The following is a 22,843-nucleotide window of genomic DNA, read 5'->3' on the forward strand; positions in this document are numbered from 1 at the left end:
TTTCTTTTTAGGGTGGGCTCCAGAAAGCTATGAACAGAGTTTTTCTATGGAGTGGTCTTCAACTGTCTCCTGTGTATGAAATTTGGTAGAACAACAGGAGGCTGGACATTCAGCAGATCTTGGCCTAAGGGCATGGGACAGGAGGGGAAGCAGGGCCCCATTTGCCAAGCATAAATCACAGTTGGGAAACCTGCGACCTCCCTTGTATTGCTGAACTACAATTACCAGCGTCCTTCACTATGGACCATGCTGATTGGAGAAGCTGGAAGTTGAAGTTCAGGAACACATAGAGGGCTGTAGATCTCCCATTTCTCACCTCATGTATCATTTGGGACTAAAGTTGGGAAGAAGTGCTTCCTGACAAATCAAGAGCTAAGCCATTCAGGGCTTCTAAAAGTCCAAGTTAGTATGATTAAATCATTAAGTGGGCAGCCACTGCAGATATTACAGAATCATAGGACAAGTTCACACAGCTACACTAAGCTAAAACAGGGTTAGGTGGTTTGAGGTTCAGCATGTTATGAGAATCAGGTTACGATGTCAAATCAGTTTTTCTTATTTATTTCTTTTGGAATAATATGTTAGGTAAATACAGGAATTGTGTTTTGTTAACCTGTGTGTTGAATTTATTGTGTCGCATGAACCCAGCTGGACACGGCCTAGTCTAACCCACTACTTGGTGCAGGAAATCCATAGCTATCTAGGCTCTGCTGCCTCAAGTAGGAGAAAACATCTCCACATTTCCAAAGATTTCCATTGTTGAAATGGTTTGGGCGGGGGGAAGAGAGAGATTTCTCCTAGTGTTCAGCCAAACATTGCCTTTGTAGAGATCCATAGGATCTGATTTTGTCAAAATGATGAAAATAGCGCTGTGCTGTTGCACTGCTGCTTTCATTATTTGCCCCCCCCCCCGATCTCGAGCTCCTTGGCCAGGGACCAGCAAAGCTTTGGGCACTACCAGTCTTGTTATATTGACATTAAAGTTTGAGTCCTGCCCTGTCTTCTATGCAAGGCTCCTTTGTGACGATTGTTCTGAAATTCCAGCTAGGGCAAAATACTGCTGTTTTAGTTACTTACTGAATTAACAGATTTAAGTTGCATTTACATATGTCACACACCGCACCAAAGGATGTGTTCAGTCTTGGGGACATTCCTGCTCTCAAAAAGTGAATGTGACCTAGAAAGTGTGGGCAGAACCATCCACAACTAACCATAATGAAATGAAAATGACAAAATAGGGATTGTGGCGTCATGATACCCTTTCATACTCACACTGCAAATATGTAAATTATGAGGTTTGTGTTGTGACATCATACATGTTTTGTTCCTTGTTCTCCATCCCCAGACATCTATGCCTCATGTCCTTAAATAACCAAATGCTTTACTTACCATGTTAGATATAGTTGTTACAACATGGTGCCATGTTTCCGTGAGCAGTTTCTCATCTGGACTGAAATTAAATATTACACTTTCTGAAAACAGATCTTCCTTGAGCTTAACTGGAATCACTCTGGTCTTTTCTCTGTTAACTTCTGGAGAAGGAGATCTGTGAGCAATCATAGGAATTCTTAAAGAAAGAAAAAGAGAAAGAGGTAAGTAACAGTTTCACTCTTGCCTTCCTCAGATGCTCTGTTTTTAATATATTGAGCATATTTCTATAAAGTATTAAAGATGTACGGAAAATGCAGTGCTAGTTTCAAATGTGTGGCTGGCATTTAGGTTGGCTGTGCTTGCAGTGAGGCCCAGGGGAGAGCCACAAGTTGCAAGGTCTCCCACTATGCATGGGACATTTACAATGTAAATTAATTTTTGGATCTTCTTGCTTCTTCCCCATACCAATTCTTGTAGCATCTTGCTTGGTAAAGAGTTTATGTCATTTTGGTTCAGTCCTAATTAAGAGTAGTGCTTTTATTTTGCATTCCCCCCCCTCCCCCAAGGATCTACATAGCTATGACTGCATTTTATGTACCTCATTTAGATGGTACACAAGATGGAACTTACTTCCAAACTTTATATTCGGACTTTATATTTTGAAGATATAATCCTTTCCAATCCCTAGGTAGCTCTACACAACTTGGCTCAATGGACTTTTTACCTAATGCGCCCTTCCAAATTACTTTGGACTATTTTATATAAAAGCCATTATATTTATGTCATCTCTGTGCAGAGGTAACTGATTGTGAGCTTTGCCCATAGCACAAGACACTGAAAACTAAGAGGCATTGTGTTTTTAGGACTGGAGTGTGTGTGGGAAGAGGCAACTATTTTTCTTTGTTCCTGAATGCTAGATAATGTTACCAATTACATGCATCACTGCCTCATACCATTGTGGTCTTGAGCAACTTTGGACTGCAGAAACATCTGGCTTAATATTTAGAAATTCTCACTTTTGCCTCCTGCTCTTCTATATGTAACACTTTTCCTGGCAGAGAGTTGTGGAAAATTTAAAAGGCAGCACATTCTTTTACACGGTTTTGATTAGTGGCTACATCTAGTTGACCTTAGCTTAGAAGCTAAACAAGGTCAACTCTAATTAGTACTTAGATGGGAGAAAATTCCAGGGCTGTTAGCTAGACAGGGAATTTGAATAATCATCTTTTAAGGTGGCAGTGGCAAACCACTGTCATAATGTTGCCCCAAACCTGCACAGAGCTTGACTAAGGGGCATCTTATTTATAGATTCTGGACTTTTTCATGGGCCAACACGTCCACGAGTATGGTTGAGGATTTGTTAGACAAGCAAAATTATCATTTACCTTGTTTTTGCAATAGATGGATAGCAATGTCAACAGTGCCTATATATACACACACCCCAGTTTACACTGCATGACCCACGAGCACAGAGGCAGAGAAGGCAACCAAGATGGGGTTATGACTCAAAATTTAAAACTAAGAAATAGCCACCTTATGGGTTACTTAAGGGCCTAATTTAATATGACATCCAAGGTAGATGAATGCATTTCTCCTTCTTAGTTTGGGGATTTCATTGCTTCTATTGCTAAGGCAGCCATCAAGTCATAGCATGGAGGATATTAAATGCTGCAATCCCAACTCCAACATGACAGTATATTTCGTCCTTTTCAATTCACTGCAACTATGATAGTATACAGAGATGCAGAATTGTCTTTTTCAGTGTCAGACCTAACTTGATCCAAGATACTATGTGAATGGGAATGATCTATAACTTACTGTCAGAGTCAGTAACCAAATTGTAGCTTTAAGAGCTCAAAATCAAACATTCCCACTTCCCCCATCCCTGGGCTAGGTATGGCAGATTCCCAGTTATAGGGAATATATTTTTACTAATGACAGAAACATGAAATACATACTTTTCTCTAATTTACCTCTCATACTTTGCTACCATAATACTTTCTTCTCACACATGTTCCCATGCTGTACATGTGACATATGTAAAAAAGGGGGTACAGCTTGGATCACATGGTCGTGGCCCTTATCTTGACTTTTTTTGATGCCCCTCCCTTTGGGTGCTTTTGCTTTAGCCTTGAGTGACTGTGCTCCAAAATGTAATGGGTAGAGCCAGAAGCAAATTAAATTTTAATTCACATCATTTGGATTGAATGATTTAATTAAATGGAAACTTAGTTAATAAGTCAATGTTAATAATTAATAATTAATAAATAATGAGTTACTTATAATTAACTTAGTCAATTATTACATGTAAACCTAGTTAATAATAACTAATATATCTTCAATCATGCGTTTAACCATTTGTCCTGTCTCACTGAAATTACAATTCAGTTACAATTGTTGGATATTTCCAGTGCCTATGTGATGGAATGGAATTATGAAGGCCAAGCTCAGGGAGATAAACATTTTCTTAGCTCACCAGAACCGCGTGGGAGGAACAAGAGGATGAGACTGGCACCTCTCTGAGGAATTCACACTGTTGTGGCTGGAGGACTTTGGGAACTGGGGTTTTAGTCTGGGAAGATTCTTGCTAGAGGTTGTAGCTAATAAACATAGCTGGACTGAATTGGCATTGTCTCTTGGAGTTCCTTGGGCTAGGCCTGACATCAATCTTCCCAGACTCAAACCCGAGTTCCTAAAGTCCTCCAGCCACAACAGTGTGAATTCCTCAGGGAGGTGCCAGTCTCATCCTCTTGTTCCTCCCACGCGGTTCTGGTGAGCTAAGAAAATGTTTATCTCCCTGAGCTTGGCCTTCATAATTCCATTCCATCACAGCCTACTCTTCAAGGGGCTGCCTTGGATTTCAGACTTCCCCCTTCTCATTTAGCCTATTATTGTCTCATTGGATTGGCCCTGGCTCTTCAGGGCCTCACACACAGGTGTTTCATGTCACACACACACCCCTTTTAAAACAGGAGATGTTTCATGCCAGTTATGTATGTAATGACACCACATTCATACAAATATTCTCTCTCCTAGTTTCTCTCTCTTAGTTACATTTACTAAACACGAACATGTCTATTTACTAATTACAGCAGTTCTGCCATTTTTATCATACGTTTTCATCTTGTAGTCTTCCACAGATTGTTCTCCTTCCATAAGATCTATCAAGGGTATTCTAGTAAAATCGGAGCTGGTTTCTGTTGGAATTTTGCCTTCCATTGCTCTATAATAGTCATGCAGAAGTCTTTTGGTATCTTGGAAACGGTCCATTTCATTCTTCATGATATCCAAAGAAAGCAAAACAATTAATCTTCTTGTCCCTCTGGAAATGCATGACAATCTTTACAACATCTGCACATCTTTACTGATGTTAGAAAAATTGTATTCATAAAACAATCCCTTCCCATCTTTAAAATTTAGGTTCCAACATTTTAAGATCAGAGGAGCACAAGGGAGCTCTTTCTTGTGTGATGCACTATGTATTTGAGCTATATGTTAATTAAGCATCGTCTAACTAATACTGTTACTCGTATTGCAAGTTTATAGTACTGTAACTAAGCAAACAGACCTGACACAATCTAAACATATTTTAAAACCATAATTAAGAGAGCAGTCATGAGACTGCATACTCCATTACTTATCTGTATATGTGATTTCTCCCCCTTGACCTTAAAATATGGTTGTACTCCAACATTAACCATGATTAGTTTTAACAAACGTTTCCTACTCTATATGTTGTAAATAGCAGCTGTGATTAGGAGTTAATTAACTTAATTATTTGAGATTAGTATTGCTGAAAATACAGTGAATGCAAGACTAAACCATGGTATGTTGAGCAAGTCGTAATGGTCTTGTCTGTCTATAGATTCTATGGAAAAGAGCAAAAATATGAGTAAAGGCCCAAAACCATCTGGTTTGGGCCTAAACCACAATTTTCACTCTTTAATTCTTCAATTAACACTTTAGTTTCACTCTATAACTATGCTTAAATGCAACAAGAAAAATATGTCAAGTACAATTTGCCAGGTTCAGAGGATCTCTACATCTGAGATGAAACTTTATGCACCTGTCATGTTTTTGATTTATTATTAGACTAAAAGCCGCTAAATATATAACTGAAAAGCAAAACCAGTGCCATGATTCATGGGAAAATTCACAGAACCACAGTCTCAAAAGGGGAAAATGGGGGGGGGGGAGAGAGAGAGAGAGAGCGCGAGCGTGAGAGAGAAACCACCACAATGTAAAAATCCAGCTGAGTAGGACAATGATTAGGTCAAAAGTTTCAGCCTAAAGCCCTTAAATCTGTATCAGATCTCTTCTAGCTTCTGCCAAACAGAGATCCCAAACAGAGGATTAAAACAAGATAAGGAAAAAAATCAAGATAAGATCACATGGCAGTATCTGTCCTAGTGCTACTCATGGTATCAAACACATTTTTGATAATTTGTTGCATTTCTATCTAATGTTCTTCCTGTATGCCTCATTCAGGCTCCATTATGGGTCTACAGATGGTGACGCCAGCCCTGAGCTCCATCTCAAAGAGGGATTTCTGATATTGTTTGTACAGACAGCCTTAGTCTGACTTTCTGATACTGTTCATATGGATCAGGCACATGAAGTACCAGGATGCTTGAATCTGATCCTTTGAGATATATTAAGCAAGTATTGGGTTTCTCTTCCTTGGATAACTTCAAACAAAAGCTAGATAGATATTTGTTGGGGATGGCCAGGGGGTTGCATTTGATGGCCTATGTGGCTCTTTTCAATTATGATTTTATGCTTTTTCACTTCAGTGAATTTGCCCAGCAGCACAGAAAGAAGACATTCACCTTTAAGGATTCACACACTTTGGAAGGTGGGAAGGAGAGTAGGAGTAGATTGGTGGGATGTGTGTGTGTGTGTGTGTGTGTGTGTTGGTGTCTTATAATGCAATAGTCCACCTCCAAACATTGTTGAATCAAGTTATTGATTTGGAGCTCTTGCCCATGGCCTGCTTTGTATTGTGGATTCCTGCCCGGACAGGCAAAACTACCTAGTCACACAAAGCCAAGACTCTGTCAACAGTCTAAGAGATTAGATATGCCAGGGCTTCATGTGGTATTTGCAAGGCACAACGAAGATTGCAGTGACAAATGTGAACTGGTATCCAACGGACTGTGCTATACAACATGAATGTAACATGCATTTCCATCCATGCTGCAATGCAGATTTGAACCTTCATCTTCTATCTCTGTAGCTAGAGCTTTCCAGTACAACTGGATTATATAACTGCCACCTAATAAGACTCCAAGCAACAAATAGCACAGAAGTAGAAACCTATACATGTGAATAGCAAAAAATGCCACTATTAATTACATTAGCTATTTTGCTAATCACCTAGTTATTTCTAGCTTCAGTCAAAAGTTCATAACGCATGAAAAAGCAAAGCTCCTTCTACCATTTCAGTTTTATTCCAGACCTGAATAAGTGAAAAAATGTGGTTCATCAGAAGCCCAATTCGGTCTGGCAACCAGCCATCATTCATGATATCACAACGTTCTTGCTCAGCTTCATCTCTCCTGTTTTCACAGATATCCCACAGACGATCTCTTAAATCCTAAAAAGATTTTTTTAAACAAATATGTTCTGAAACATCAAACATGTTTCACCCCAATCCTCCCTGTCCCGCCTCAATAAATTAGGCTAAATACAATTCCATTGCAGATATTACTATGGTGCACAATTTTGTAATCCCAGGGTTACATGTGCTGGGACCAAGGACCACTGAAAAGTTGTAATCAAAATGCAATTTTAAATGTGACTTAAGGAGTCCAAATTAGTAGATAATGGAAACAAACCATATTAATCAATTAATCAAATTAAATATTTATGTTTACACTCAACTTAGTGGTCAAATGTGGTTCTCAGCCTGTAAAATATTGTGTATCCCTGCCTTATATGTACAAAACCATATAGGAACTTATAGCTGTTCACGGTTTTAATAAAACTGATACAAAGCCCTATTGTTACAAAATCTCAAAACAGATCACTACTTTCTCCATGATGTCTATACTGTCTGCAGTCTCTGCTTGCCAGAATTGTGGCTGTGTGCAAAAATAAAGGACTAGATGGGACTTTTTTGGGGGGGGGTAGGGGGTGGGAACAAAAGCTGCCAGAATAATCAGATGGATCTGGCATCTGCTATGGAAGATGGAACATTCATCACATGTAAAGGTCAGTATGTGAACTGGGTGCTTGATAAAGATTCTTTCTAAGGCAGCTTCCACCACCAAAAGCACTTCTAATGGGATGACAATCAGATTATAAACCTTGTTATTGGTTTTCTAAACCAGTTTTATGCTAAAGACTTTGGACCGTTCATCACACAGGGAGAAGAAACATGTTGATCTCCAAATCTTCAAGCAGCTTAAGCCAATAGAGCTGAAAGTAAGGGATTGTGGAAATGGAAATCCAGAACATCTGGAAAGTGCTAGATTATTTTTCTTAATTTACACAGTCCAGGCTGTACAATATGACATCTTGCCCCCGGAGGTGAGACAGGCCCCCTCACTCCCGGCCTTTCGGAGGGATTTGAAGACCTGGCTCTGCCATCTGGCCTGGGGCGGGGAGGGAGGTTGTCAGAAATGGGGTTGGCTGGCCCCCTAGAGGCCTAGTGCGGCTTCCATCGGCCTCGTGGATTTTTCTCTCTTCTTTCCATTTGTGTAGATGTGTCTGTCTTTTATAAATTTTATTTATGTATTTATTGTTTTAAATTGATATAAACCGCCCAGAGTCCCCCATTGCAGGGAGATGGGCGGGGATAAGTCTATGTATATATGTATGTATGTATGTATGTATGTATGTATAAATAAATAAATGACAGATATACTGTTGCGGGCTAATGCTTTTAATTATTATTGTACGGTGCTGCGGGGAGGCTTCTCTGTGGCATTTTTTACAAAATGCTTAGTAGAAACCTCTGTCTCTTCCAACATTTCTCTTTTTTTAGAAAGTAAAATAGGTCAAATTGGAGGGAATCACACTTTGAATAGCATGCAACAGCAATTCCAGTCATTAGGCAAAAAAATGTCCCAGAGCTAAAGCTCTAGGTGTTGTTTGATCTAAGCTAGGGAAATGATTGAATAGATTTTCTTTTATTAGTTGTATTTAGTACAATTTAATATGGAAATTATGAAAGAAAAATAAAGGAAATACTGAAGCAAACACTTCCATAAACTGACATTATTATAATTTCTATTACATTAAAGCATTCTTTACTTGCACAGGAACTAACATAGGGTAGTCTGAAATTATTATCTTGCTGGTCTGTTTACATGTTTGCAGCTTGTACATTTGAATGCCACTGCACACTTCTACTATTTATTTTTCCCAATTAAATAGCAAAGGATATGATTTTGTTGCTTACATCTCAGTGGTTTGTGATGGATTGAGAAAGAGACTTTTTTTTTTTTAAAAGCCACTTTCTACCGCAGTATGGAAAATTGTTGCCTTCACCCCAATGAGGCTTTAAGCGTTGTTCTGTTTAGGACACTTGCTGTTCCTCTCCCCCTTTCATCTGACTCACTGAGCTGCTTGGAAAGAAGAGGCCATAAACTTGCCATTCCCAGTAACCTAAGCAGGTGTTGTGGTCAACAGCCACATTTGCTGTGTGTCTTCAGAGATAAGCTAGTCTTCAGTCTTTTCATCTTTAGATTCTTGCTAGATACCATAAATTGAGAACCCAGGGGGAAGCTTTTGTGCCCTATATGGAGGAAACCAAGCTCACTGATGGATTTAAGAGTACGTTGCCAGCAATCAGTCTTATATTCAATGAACCACAGAATTCATGAGTTGGCTAACTAATCTCATCACCAAAATATATTTATTCTGTGGAACATGCAGTCTCCTTTTGGGGGTTTCACTAGGCTGAGCCAGAAAGCTGTTTTAAAATGCAATGCTTAACCCTTGATATACTGTGAAAGACAGTATGCTCACACCCATTCCTAGGCCACCTTGTAATTAGACAAACTCTATATTCTAATTCCAAACTCTTCCCCATTTGTTTCTTCTGCAAGAATTTCTTCAAAAGAAATTATAAGCTAATTGTCTTTTATGGAATGAGAACTGGTAAAAATAATGCAAAGAATTTGCCAGTGCTAGTTTACTTCAGTGGAAGCTGTTTAGAAATGAAGCCTTAAGATGAACATTTCCCTACAATGCCCCATTCATCTTAGTAAGAAATAAAACCAACTTGATATGAATTAGTAGATCATCCTCTATTTTAGCTAATTCTTACAGTAACTCTTTGGTGCAATTCTTCTTTTGTTTCATCATCATCCCATAAGTCATCAGCCAATGAATTATAATCAATTTGCCATTGAGTCACAAATTCTTTCTTGTGGTCCGGACGTTTCAAGTAGTCCTTGAAATGATTTCTACAGTGAAATGAAAGATCGTTCAGGAAATGGAAGACAGCAGAAAAAGTGATATGAGGAAGTTTCCTTGAGTCAAACAGTCCCAACACTCACCTTATGTCTGACAGGTAATGAATGATTACATGGTGCTCAGCTCTGAGGCATCGAAGTGTTGCTTTGATGTTTTTGACATAGGTTTTCTCCACTGTTTCCCAGTAAGGCACTAGGAATTCTGCTACATCCTGTTAAGTTGTAAAAATATGGGATTCATATGTAGTTATTCATATGTTGCCTATCTTAAATATTAAGGGAAAGGGAGTATGAAGCTGGCCTTGAGTGTGTCTCCTGTTTAGAAATATAAGATGTGCTGGGAGAGTTAATCCATGTCCTATGTGCCCACTGGCCCTGTATCAGCCAACATCCCCTTGGCCTGTATGCAAAGCTTTCTGATAGGAAAGTTACCTGCTATTCATTCTCATCTACTAGATAAACCCAGGCAATAATTGCTCTGCTATCAAGTTTATTTATTTTACTGCATTGACTTTATCCTCTTTTTATATTTCTTCCAACAGAACTTTACTTAGCAATGGATTAGTGGGCTGTACATTTAAATAATTGTTTCTTTCACATGTCTACAGTGCTTGGGCAAGTTTGCTGTTTAGGTAGCTATGCCAAAGAGGAAGTAACTAGAAAAAGATTGGATTGTCTCTCACCCTAAACAGCCTAAAATATCCTAGTCTTGGAAATGTCTCCACTCCAAAATCAGAGAAAAGGAGACAGTAGCAGCTCTACCTAAGTTATTTAAACAAAGCAATTATGCTTTCTAGATTTAGAGTTTAATAGGGGTGTGAACCTAGCTATGAGTTAGTTACTATTAGCATCATCATCATACCTTAGCATCAGCACCATTAGCATCATCATCATTATGATAACATCATAAGATGCTACCTAGCTGGGTAATGAAACGTTTGCAGGAAAAGAACCAAGCTCAGAGAACCCCAAGGACTCCGCAGTTCAACCCTGAGCTACACATATTCGCCTCTACTGGTATCATCATCATCATCAATCCAGAATAAGAACACACTTGTTCTGCAACTCTTATTCATCTCAGTTAAGATTGGGAAGGAACAAGTGGGCACAATCTTTTAAGACAGATTCCCTAACTTTGTACTACAAACTGATACACACACATGTAGCTGTTACTTGATTTCCTATTAAAAGGGCAAGAATGCCTCCAGCAGGTCCTATATTTTTGGCCTCTTTCTCACTTGTAATGGCAGATCTGCACCTGGTATGAATCTGGTCTGGACCATTCATAATACAGGTGGGGAGAAAATACAACAAGAAAACTTCCACATTAAATATAACAAAACCCTAACATGTTTCTGATCTGTGAACTTCTTAAGGGCAGGGTTTGTTTTTTATAGAGAGCTGCCTGACAGTGCAGACTCCTGATGCTAGTCTTTCCTAATGGATGGCTGGATGGCAGGAAGGATGGATCATCATGAACTGCTGTTTCTGGACGAGCTTACTTGGGGTACTGGTTCATCAACGTAAATCCATTCACTTGACCCAGGTTTGACTGGGGGCGGTTCAACAGTAGAAGGAGACAATATGTCTTCAGGTGAAGATGACACAGATTTTGCCTGTCCTTTTCCTCGTGGAGTTCCTTAAATATGAAGACAATTAAAATGTATTTTTATCAGGGAAAAGATGAGAAGAAATAACCTAAGAACGGTGGGGAACAGTCCCTTTAGATTGCCTTCTGGTATACCAATATTGATGTCTTGCACCCATAGCAATCAGTTTGTGAGAGTGCCACAAGCTGCTATCACCATTCCAACTGTGTCTTCTGAACCAAAATTTGGGGACTCTGATTTTGATCATAGTGTTATATGTATATTTGTGTATTTAAGTGTATACTTATGTGTCTGTGTATGTATATGAAAAGGTCAGTAATTGCAGAGATCCTGTAAAGTTTCTTGGGAGGGAAAGAAAGTGAAATTTGGCCACCTCATGAAGACTTACTGTCTATATATAAGCTTGCACTAAGCTTTTCCCATGGACTTCTCCTTGCCTAACTAAACATCCTAGACCCAGACTTCATTTCTTCAGGATCCATCTTCATCTGACAGTGAGTCTCTGAATAGATGCAGCAAATGAAGAGGTGGGAAGTTTTCAGATATTAGCCATCTCATGACTGAGTCATGATATATGATTAATAGGTAGCAGGATTGGTGTGATGGAAGGCATGAGTGAGGATTCTGGAATGGAGCTTCAAGGTTACAGGGAAGGGGGAGAGACATTCCAAGGAAATCACCTCCTCAGCTCCTAGCTGGACTGTGTGAAGGTCAAGAGAAAGAGACTGGCCCCTCCCTAAGGGCATAATGGTTATAGTTGCTGTCGTTGGGGGATGAGAGTTAGTCTGGCAGGATTTTGTCTCTTAGGTGCAAGCTAATAAAGAAGCTGAGCTGATTTCTGGACTGTCTCATGTGATTCTTGGGCTGAACCTGACAGTTGGAACTGATTGATTATGGTCCTATCGGGATCTCTCATGCTTCCCATCACATGTTGATCTTGCCTTTGGCAGCCAATTTTACTACTTTTCCATTAGTTCTTGAACTGGGAGAAATTCTCTAGAGATTCTTTGTACTCCTTGTAACTTCTTTGCTCTTGCTTACTAAATCTTCACATAACCCGTTCCCAAGGACAACGTTTTCAATCTTGGATGAGGGACTTACTGGTCATTTCTTTTGTGCTCAATTGCACTTGACGTTCTGATGCAAAAGAAGCTGATTATTAGGCTACTGGGCCTAATCCCTCAAGGATGCCAATGCCAACATACCATAACTGTTCAGTTCATGTCCAAAATAACCCAGTCATTTATTCATTCAATTCATATCTTCCTAAATCCAAAAGTCTGTCTTAACACAATTTATATGACATAGTGTGACAGGTAACTACTTTTAAGTAAGTGTGTACACTTTTTGTTTATAGCTCTTGGATAACATCATGAATAGGACAAGGGGGAACTGATTAAACCCATGTAAGCTGGAAATATAAATTCTGCAAGCTTATTTTATTCAATGTTGATCTTTCATCTGATTTATTGACCATGCAAATGTACACCTTAAATACCAGAGACCTCTACTGTAACATGTTAATTCCCATTTCCAGATTTAAAATGGCTGCTAGGAAATTCAACCTGTCACATGACTCCTACCAGCAAATAGAATTCAGTCCTTTACAAATATGTCTGCCAAAGCTACAATTTATTCCATTATCAGCCTCAATTGTTTCCATGCCACATGAACCTTTTCCTGCTAACCATAAATACAGTACAGGTCAATTTTTGCACATTTTGGCAGGATGAACTGAGTGCAGCCAAAGTCCAGTTTTATTTTATCCTGTGTAAGGTGAGATCTCTATTTTACAGACTGTCTTCCAAACCAACATGGAGCACCCACATCCTAACTTGGAGGTTCACAAACTACACTGATACTCATTCAGGATTAAGCACCTTATATAGAAAGTATTGCCTTCTCTTTGTCAACCCTATTTTAAGAAATAGAGTTGAGCAATCAATCAAAATATGCCAAAAATATGCCACAGCTGTTTGAAAATTAAAGTTGAGAATATAATTTACTGTAATCAGCAGCTACTAAACATAACAAAATTGTCCTCACCTGGTTTAGCTCCTGAATCTTTTCCTTTAACTGTTTCATCTTTCTTTCCCTTTTTACCTTTAGCAGGTAACTCTGATGGAGGGGATTCTGTAGGACATTAGATATAGATGTGAAATATTTTGAGATATGTTACCTTGCTCTTGCTAAAGTTGGGTCATTCTTGTATATAGGATTAGTCTCAAATAAGGGAGAATTTGGAAATAACTTCTCAGATGAAGAGATATCTTGGCTCATAGTAGTTGGGTTACATAATATACATAACCAAATCAGGTTAAAGGACTAGCAGCTGCATTTTCACAACAACCTCAGTTATGATTCACTGTATTTTGTGGATCCAAATATGGGTTAATTCAATAACCAAACTAAACTAGTTGTTTGAACCTAAGCAGTAACTAGTAACCACGGTCATCATTAGTTTCTGGCTTCTCTACCAGTTTCATAGACTCATCAAATCATAAGACAGAGGAAAGGAGAAAACAGCAGTTGAGACTAAAGGCTGAGCATATGTGGGTTTTTCATCTTTTTCTGTTCACCAGCCAGGAACTATAGTTGTTGTAGAGGGCTTTATTTTCCAGGGAGTTTTTCAATCTGCAGCAAAATCTTCAAAGCATGCCCATAAGTATCTGGAGTGGTAGCAACAGAGGTTAAGTGGCAAAGTGTGCACAGCAATGCAAACTCTGCCTCTTAAATTCTTGAATATTTCATCCTTTGATGTTGAAAAGATTAGGAATAGACACGAATGAGCGTGCTCAGAGTACACATTAAATAGTCATCGAAAACTTAGTTTCTTTTTTCTTCTTAAATTATTTATCAAGAATAATATTGAAAACCTGTGGTCCAGACTCCAAGTACATCATGGAGAGAATGTAATTAGAAGGTTTCTGTGAGTAAGCCAGTCAATTATTTTCTCAACAATTCTTCTAGCAATTTGATATGGTGAATAAGGTAGATGAGATAAGATAGGGAAAGGAAACATACATATGATATTGATTGGTTTCCCATGTTATACCATACTGTGCTTAGTTACAATTTATTAAATAAACTACTCTCAAATTATGCAATACACTAAATCAATATTTTGGCACTTTTAATGGGTTTGGGGGAGTTACGCAGTTATTTAAATACCTCCCAAACTGGGCATGGCGGGTGTTTAAGCAATCATATTGAGTTTTTAAGCCTTGTAGAGGTTAAAGGCAGCCACTGAACCCATTAACTCCATTCCTAACTGGGTCAATTTTTCCAGAATTGTTTAATAGTAGGGCCAAAATGGATGTCTCCTAATACTTAGCCTGCCATAACTGAGCTGCAAAACTCCACACAACCACTAGATGGCAGCAAAGAGGTAGACTTTTCTCTATGCCATCTAGAGGTCATCTCAATTTCTGCAGCCCAGATACAAAAGGCTGATTAAATCCTGAAGGTCCATAAAAAAATGTAAAATGCCCACTCCAGTGACGTGATATTAGAAGCCCTGCCCTCTGGGAGGCCAACATGCTTTAAGTGTGTTCCCCAGCTGCAAGGGAGCTTCTTACCCATTACAAACTCATAAATCATGATTTACAAACCACACTAACAGGGTTCACACAACATTTTAATCCAAAAAAGTGTGTGGCCTGGGACAGTATATGAACCCAGAGAGAAAGTTTGTGTGAAGGTCTTTAGATTCATCTTGCCTCTTCCCATTGTGATGACGATTCTTCTCAAGCTAATGCCTTAATCATACTTACAGATTACCAATTTCTTAACCTTTACTCTGGGTCATGCTAACTAACTATCATAGCCCCATTTTGAAAGCAAAGTACCAGATATGGTTTTGCACTGCACTTGCTTATTTCTTACTGCAAAGCTATCAATGCCTGAAACGACAATATTTTGGGTTTGTTTGTCAGCTGGCTTACTGCAGACTCTGACACTGATTAAGAGCCCCCAGTTGGCTTCCATGCCTAAGAGAGGGCTAGAACTGGAGTATCCCCTCTCCTAGTTCAGCACCTTAAGCACTATGCCATGCTGGCTCTCAGACGGTATACATTCCATAACACTATATACATGAAGATAGAGATAGTATTGTCACAAAATTGTCCATTTGCTTTCACTCTTTTGCCACTAGCTATTTATTCATTATATTTATATCCCACTTTTCATTGATCAGCTGAAGGCTGCAAGTTCATAATCAAATTACAAAATATCTCCATTGCTAAAGCTGTATACGGTCATGCGTATGCAAATGAACACACACATATATGCTGTCCTTCTCATTCGGCATCAGGACAATACCAATTACTGCTCCAGTTTATGGCTCTATCCCCCTGCATCACTATGAAATTTCTCAGAGCCTTTTTGCATATTTTCTGGGCTTGGCCTTGGATTTTCACCAACGAAATTAAAACCGAAACTGGCTTTCTCCTAATCTTCTGACATGAAAGAGAGCTTCTGTAAAGCCAGGAACCTGTTTGTAGATGTACATGTGCAAGCAGGTTGGCATACACTATTCAAAAGTGGCCATAAGGAAATGGTGCAGCCAGGCTGCTGAACCCGGCTTGCCCTGGAGCACCAGTTTTTGAATGGAGGGCAAGTTTCACCAACCTTTAGCTGCTTTACTCTCAGGGGACGGAGGTGGCGGTGGCGGCTCCTGGGGTTCTGTCATTGGGGCAGGCGCTGCTTCCTCCGCCTTTTCTGTGGACGATTCTCTTGGGAAAAAGTGGAGGATCTCTTGCAGTTTCTCAGCTTCTATCTTTTCCTTTTCTTCTCCTTCAATATAAGTACAGCAGCAAAACAGACACACACACATACACTAAAACATACATTTTAAATATCATATCATATATCATATATCATATTATAATATTTCCTATTATTTTACCAGCAGGTGACTTGAATATTATTTCCCAGGATTCACAGAATATAATTAGAATGAACAAAGAAAGAAAAAAAATGAATAAAGAAATAAGATGGGGGTGAAGATAAAGAAATGAAAACCCTGCTATGCTTCTATTTACTTAATCTGTTTTCTAATAATACATAAAAGATGTAGCAAATGGCAAGTTAAAACTGCAGCGTTAAGGGAACTTGAGGCCTTCCAAGTGCCACTGAACATGAATTACCAGCAAACCCAGCCAGCTTGGCTAATGGTGTGCATTGCTGAAATTGGCATTCAAGAACATCTGGAAGGGGACAGGTTCCCCACCTCTGCATGATAAAACAGGTATATCATGAAATTGTAAACAAGTCTACACAGAAGTAAATTCCACAGCACTCAAACTTATCCCCAAGCAAGTGTATACTGGATGACAGCTTTAAATACCTAAATTAGTATATTCTAGTACTAATTCCTGATTTTAGTAATAAGGGTAATTTTACAATGTCTAAACAGAAATGATGATGATGATGATGATGATGATGATGATGATGATGATGATGCAACAATGGTGCATTGGAATATCTGCAAGAAATACCAGTTGCCACAAGCAAGAACTGGTGGGACCACAAGACAGACAAAGCAATAGAAAATGAAGAAGCTCAAGTGCTCTGGGACTTTAGAATTCAGACAGACAAGCACCTGCCACACAACACCCCAGACTTAACAATTGTTGATAAGAAAGACAAAAAAGTCTTGATAGTGGACACTGCAATATCTGGAGACAGCAGAATAGAAAAGAAAGAGCTGGAGAAAATCACAAAACATAAAAACCTGCAAATAGAAGTAGAACGACTATGGCAAAAGAAAGCAAAGATAGTAACAACAGTTATAAGTGCCCTAGGTGCAATCCCAAAACATCTGGAGCACCACTTGAACACCATCAGCATTGACAAAATCACCATCAGTCAATTGCACAAGGCAGCTTTACTTGGAACAGCTTATATCCTGTGCAATACCTTTAACACCATCAAACGACATCTGTCTATCCCAGGTCCTTGGGAAGGACTCAATAAGTGGATAAAAATGCCAAAACCAGTCTAAACATCTGGCTGACTATGCGACCAACCATAATATTTTATTAATGTCCCCAACATCAAGATTCCTAGACTGCTCCATTTTCTTTGGGGTCCCAAGGTATTTTCAGAGGTTGTTGGGGAGATGAAAGTCCCTTTACCTTACCCAGCCTCTTTCCCCAGCTTCTTGAATTCTGTCTCAAGTTTTAAAAAAACAAACTTTTTAAATTTTTTTTTTTTTTTTTTTAATCAGAGGGAGAAGCTGGGAAAATCTGACTCTCTATGAACAAGAGCCACATCTCACTTGAGGGAATGTAAATTGGAAATGTCTGCCATCTGCACAAGGATGTGTATATTCTGTCTAAATTCTTCAGGTTGGCAAGGGAGCTTAATTCACAACAATACTACTTGTATTTCTGCTGTTTTTATGATGCATGTATGTTTGCGAAGAAGAAGTCTCAAAAGTGGGCAGTAAGACATTAGAACTCTCCCTAGCCCACACTGCTGCTTCACATTATTTGTGAATAGAGTACCTTGGAAGTTACATCATGACACAGAATAATTCCAAAGGGCGTTTGGGAGAAAACTGCTAATGAAAAAAGCACAAGATTCAGTGTCAAGATGTGGACTGCTGCCATTTTGAAAGAACAACTTTCTCCCTATTTAGCAGTGATTTTTCAAGTATTTCTGTACTGGAATATTTTAAAAACTTCCCCTGCTGATCATGGGAATAAAGCACACAGGGTTACTGTGGCAATCGCCTTCTTATATAGTATTATTTAAATAATACTACAGAATTCAGGTAGCACTGTGCATTATTAACTGTTAGGTAGAGAAAATATAACAGATATTCATTATGCTGAAAAAATTACAGTCAAAACAGTTTATAAGTAAAAAGATTAAGGAAATTTTAAAGACCACAACTCTTGCATCTAATACTTTTGGAAGAAAAAAAGATATTTCTGCAGAGTTTACAGGGGTAGGAATGCTAGAAAAAAAGAAAGAATAGCTGGATGAATGAGTGTTGGTATGGCTAAGGATACAGTGGAGAAATTAAGTTTTGTCATTCCTATAAACAGCTATTTAATGGGGTTAATAGAATATTATATCAAGCAGTATGTAATATATGAATGAAACAAAAGAATAGTGAACCAAAAAACTTGCTACCCATGGTTTTCACTGAAAAGGTTTTAAACAAAAAACTCACAACTGTTGAACTAAAAACAGAACGTTTATTTTTAGAGATTTTCCAGGATGATTTAACAGTAAGTCTGTATATTTAATCAATTGCTCAAGATAGATAACTTTACCATCCTACAACTTTTGGAGTAGCTTCAAAATTTGGTCCAGCTGAAATGACTAACTAAAAATTCTGTTATTTCAATGGGCCAGGATAGTTCAATTGTTTGTTATTGTTGAGTATTTAAATGTTGATTAACATTAACATTTCTAGCTACCGATGAGTAAAGAACTGATTCTCATTGTATGGGGCAGGATGCATTTTCTATACGGATCAGCCTCCAAGTCTGAACAGAGATTTGTTTCACAGGGCTGCATGTGCCATATGAAGACAATGTGCAGTTTATTCACAGAAAGATATGTTCAGGTGGTGTTTGGCCCAAAGCCTGACAGCATTTAAATTTGATTTCATGATCCAATATGGTCTCAATCAATATCACTGATTAAGCATCAAACCAGTTTATCTATCATCCTAACTGTAACAATGACACTCCAGCTAAAGAGGCAGTCTAAACTTCCATATCTCCGTTGAATAAACATGGCAACATTTGATGAGTTTCTAAAATATTTTCCTTTGTTTTTGAGCTGATAGTACCAGCAAGAGTTTTTTTTCATTCTTCCATTATTTTAGAGATGAACAACCAAGAATAAAAATAAATAGCGGTATTACTAATTTGTACATAATAATGATTAAAATGAAAACTTAAAGAAAAAAGAAATAGTATTAATATAGTATTAATACTGAACTAGCTCCATCCTTTAACATATTATTAAATCTAGATCACATAAAAACATCATCCTGTTTATCTTTTCTTTTACAATATAAAGATCTTTCAGAAATCCACAAAGAACAAGCAAGCGAGATCTCTAAGTTATTTTGATATGCCTAGGATTAAAATAAGATCTAAACATTTTGGGGAAATAAAAAAAGAAAAGGCTAGGAAAAAAGAAATTGTATTGGCAGTAGGTACTTACTTTATCTGATGTAAAGTAATATTGCATACCTTTATTTTGGATCTTGATGAGTTCTCCTGTTAAAATTTCTTTTACCCTTTGACACATAAGATTCTCCTCAATCTCTGCATTGACCTTTGTAAGTATATTTTGGTGTTCAGAATACCAAGTTTCTAACTGGGGCCAAGTGTCCAGGAAACCTATAATTCTATGCAATAAGATATCAAAATCAAGATAACAAATCCTGAAAAGATGCTCATAACCCAAATAAAAAGGAATAACTACAATCAACATCTAAGGATGCCTACAGCCAGGTTGAGATACTGATGTAGTATTTTGATATTATCTATTCACATTTATCTGCTGGCTCAAAAGATGTCAATGTTCAGCCATATTATTCCTCCTGTGGGCACACTGTGAAACCCTAGTATTTTGTTATGAGACTTACAACTAGGCAAGACTTTCTGTATTTCTTAGTTCTTGCTGCCTCTCCCAGCACAGAATGCTGAACCCAGAATGTATCCTGTTCCGTTAGTGTGATTGAATTCCATGGGGATAAATGGGAAGGGGCTTCTGATCAGATACATTATTGGTATGCAGAAAGTATTTCTAGCTGAAGTCGGGGTGTGTGACTTTTTCAGACCTGAGACTGCACTAACCCTAACCCTGCACTAACCCTAACCCTAACCTCTGAATGTCAGAACAAAGACTAACTTAATAAAATGAAATCAACAAAATACAATAAATAGGATCAAGTCAGATATTTAATAAATTCTCCATTCTTTCATATTAAAAGTTTATAATTTCAGCAATGGCAATTTTGGGTGGAAATCTGAGGGGCTCTTGCAAGATTTTGTGGGAGTGCACATGACTCAGGTGGTTTAGACTGTCCACTGCTGAGTTAATGGGACACAGGACGCAGACAAATATTAGAGATATCTGGAAGAATATCTGGAGTGCTGCTGTCAATCCAGATAGACAAACCTGGGCTAGAAAGACAGTAAGCTTGAGCTTGTATGAAGTAGCTTCTGATACTATGATTTCAAGAATAAACTGGGGCTCTCCCTTGCAAATCCTTAATTATGTACTGTAGAATGCTGTAGAATGCTCCATAGTTTTTAAGCAAATATATTATTAATTGTAACAGATTGGGGCAGCCAAACCAATTGATCAGATAAATATCCTATCACTTCTCCAAGAAGTTCAAGGTGACCTAGAGGGTTCTATCTGCTCCCATTTTTTTTAGATTTTTTATCCTGCCTTTATTATTTTTATGAATAACTCAAGGCAGCAAACATATCTTCTATTTTCCTTCCTCCTTCTATTTTCCCCACAAAAAGAACCCTGTAAGGTGAGTTGGGCTGAGCAACAGTGACTAGCCCAAAGTCACGGAGCCAGCTTTCATGTCTAAGGTGAGACTAAAACTCATGGTTCCCTGGTTTCTAGCCCGGTGCCTTTAACCACTGTCAAACTGATTCTCTTTTATTCTTATTTTTCTTATTTTATTCTCATTTATTCTTATAACTACCTAGCTGTTGTTAAATCAGCATGAGACAGGTTGATTTGCCCACAGATATTCCATGAATGTTATAGCTGAGTAGGAATGTGAACCCGAGTCCCACCGACCCTCCAGCCATTAGACTATTCCATGCTGAAACTATTCATTCCTTTGGATGCAACTAACCTGTGCTGCATCTGGGCCCACACTGATTTTAATTGCTGTCTTTGCTGGATTCCTGTTGCTGGAATACGAGCAGTGATTTTGTGTCCTCTTTGATAGGAGTCAGCTGTTGGATTAAAAAAAAAAGAATAATCTCTTGAAACATATTTCCATGGCTATATGATTTAAAGACACATAAATATGAATCACACACTTTTAATAGTGCCTGATATTTGTAATATCCATAGTGATAGGCAAGCCATCACTGGACTGCTTTTTGGGTTTAGGTGGAGACATACACAAACTCACACTGTAGTTGTCACCTCTGCTAGAAATGACATGAAAATCAACCGGGTGCAATGGAAGTATTTCTATAGTATGCAGAGCTGTTTAAAAATGCATGAAAAATGCAAATTAGATGATTTCCCCCCCCATTCTGTAATTAATGCCATACCTTTTAACTAACAAAATGCCTCATAGGAGGCCAAATTATTTTTAGGAGAAAATATTACAATGCATTCAAGGTCCCACTGTAGTAGTAGGTGTATATGCTCCTTCTCTGATTTGATTCCGGTCCTCTCTAACAAGCCCCATCCTAGTTTCAGTTTTTTGGTGGTCACTCTACAACATGAATGGGTATCAAAAGATACTGTATATCATTCTTTCATAAAGTGCTCTAGTGGTAGGAACCAGCAGAACTTGAGATGGAACAGTCATTCAGGATCAAGAGCAAAGGGTCAGCAAGTGTGCAGAAGTAAAAAGAAAAAAGACAAGCTTGTCTCCTCCTCCATCCCACCAAAAGACTTGCGCATCAACAGACTACTGTACAATACAGGTGGTTCTTGGTTAATGGCCACTTGTTCAGCGATCATTCAAACTTGTGATGGTGTTAAATGAGTAGTACTTATGAGTACTACCCCCATGGTCACATGATCGCAATCCAGGCACTCAGTAACCAGCTTGGATTTCCAACCATAGCAGTGTCTGCAGTTATGTGATCATGAATTACAATCCTCCCTGCCAGCTTCCCCCAAGCAAACTCGATGGGGAAGCCGGCAGGAAGTTGGAAGTTGCGGTCACATGAAGTCCTTGCTTACCTGCGCAGCCTTGTTTAACAACAGTAACCAGGGACTGCCATCACTAAGTGGCGCAGTCACATGATGTTGTACTTTATGACTGCATTGCTCAGTGACAGAAATTCTGGTCCCAATTACTGTGATTAAGTGAGGACTATGGTAGTGATCTCAATCTCTCAGCAAGCTTTGCTTCTTGACTGCATGCTTTGAAAACCAGACTTACCCCTCTCACTTGCCACCCGGTTCATCACGATGGAGTCTGAAACATCTAACAAAATAGCAAAGTCAAGACCAGGTGGGTGCACAGGGGGCTCTTTTGGAGCTGCAGGATCTATAACCAATGTGGGTTTTTCCAAGTTTTTGGTTTTAGCTTCTGCCTGGTCTGGATCTCGCCCTGTCAATGCCTTTTCAAGCAGTTTGGCCTGATTCAGTGTCATTGGGAATCCATCCATGATCCAACCCTTTTCTGGCTGTAGCTGACTAAATCAACAAAGGGAAGCAGGAAGGGAGGGAGAGGGAAAGAGACCAAAATCA

General features: G+C 38.6%; 1 protein-coding gene across 1 annotated transcript; it reads right to left on the reverse strand.

Moving 5' to 3' along the window:
- Positions 1–109: 109 nt before the first annotated feature.
- On the reverse strand, positions 110–22,746 carry LOC148214326 (sperm flagella and cilia-associated protein 2-like). Its single transcript, XM_088152992.1, has 10 exons — positions 22,533–22,746; positions 16,034–16,198; positions 13,451–13,537; positions 11,297–11,433; positions 9,879–10,006; positions 9,647–9,785; positions 6,830–6,967; positions 4,487–4,647; positions 1,390–1,567; positions 110–124 (listed from the first exon to the last, which is right to left on the reverse strand). Exons 1-10 carry the CDS (start codon positions 22,744–22,746, stop codon positions 110–112), a joined length of 1,362 nt encoding a protein of 453 aa, XP_088009118.1.
- Positions 22,747–22,843: the final 97 nt, after the last annotated feature.

The sequence above is a fragment of the Python bivittatus genome, unplaced genomic scaffold (genome assembly GCF_059951505.1).
Source record: "Python bivittatus isolate LINGU-HERP-01145 unplaced genomic scaffold, Pbiv_v1 ctg000570_np1212, whole genome shotgun sequence".
Classification (NCBI taxonomy): Eukaryota; Metazoa; Chordata; class Lepidosauria; order Squamata; family Pythonidae; genus Python; species Python bivittatus.

Coding starts and splice junctions, on each gene's coding strand:
- LOC148214326 (XM_088152992.1), bottom strand. CDS start 22,746: ATGACACTGAATCAGGCCAAACTGCTTGAAAAGGCATTGACAGGGCGA. Junction 16,199..22,532: donor CCGGGTGGCAAGTGAGAGGG/GTAAGTCTGGTT, acceptor CTTATATTGAAG/GAGAAGAAAAGGAAAAGATA. Junction 1,568..4,486: donor GAAGACTACAAGATGAAAAC/GTATGATAAAAA, acceptor TCTTTCTTTAAG/AATTCCTATGATTGCTCACA.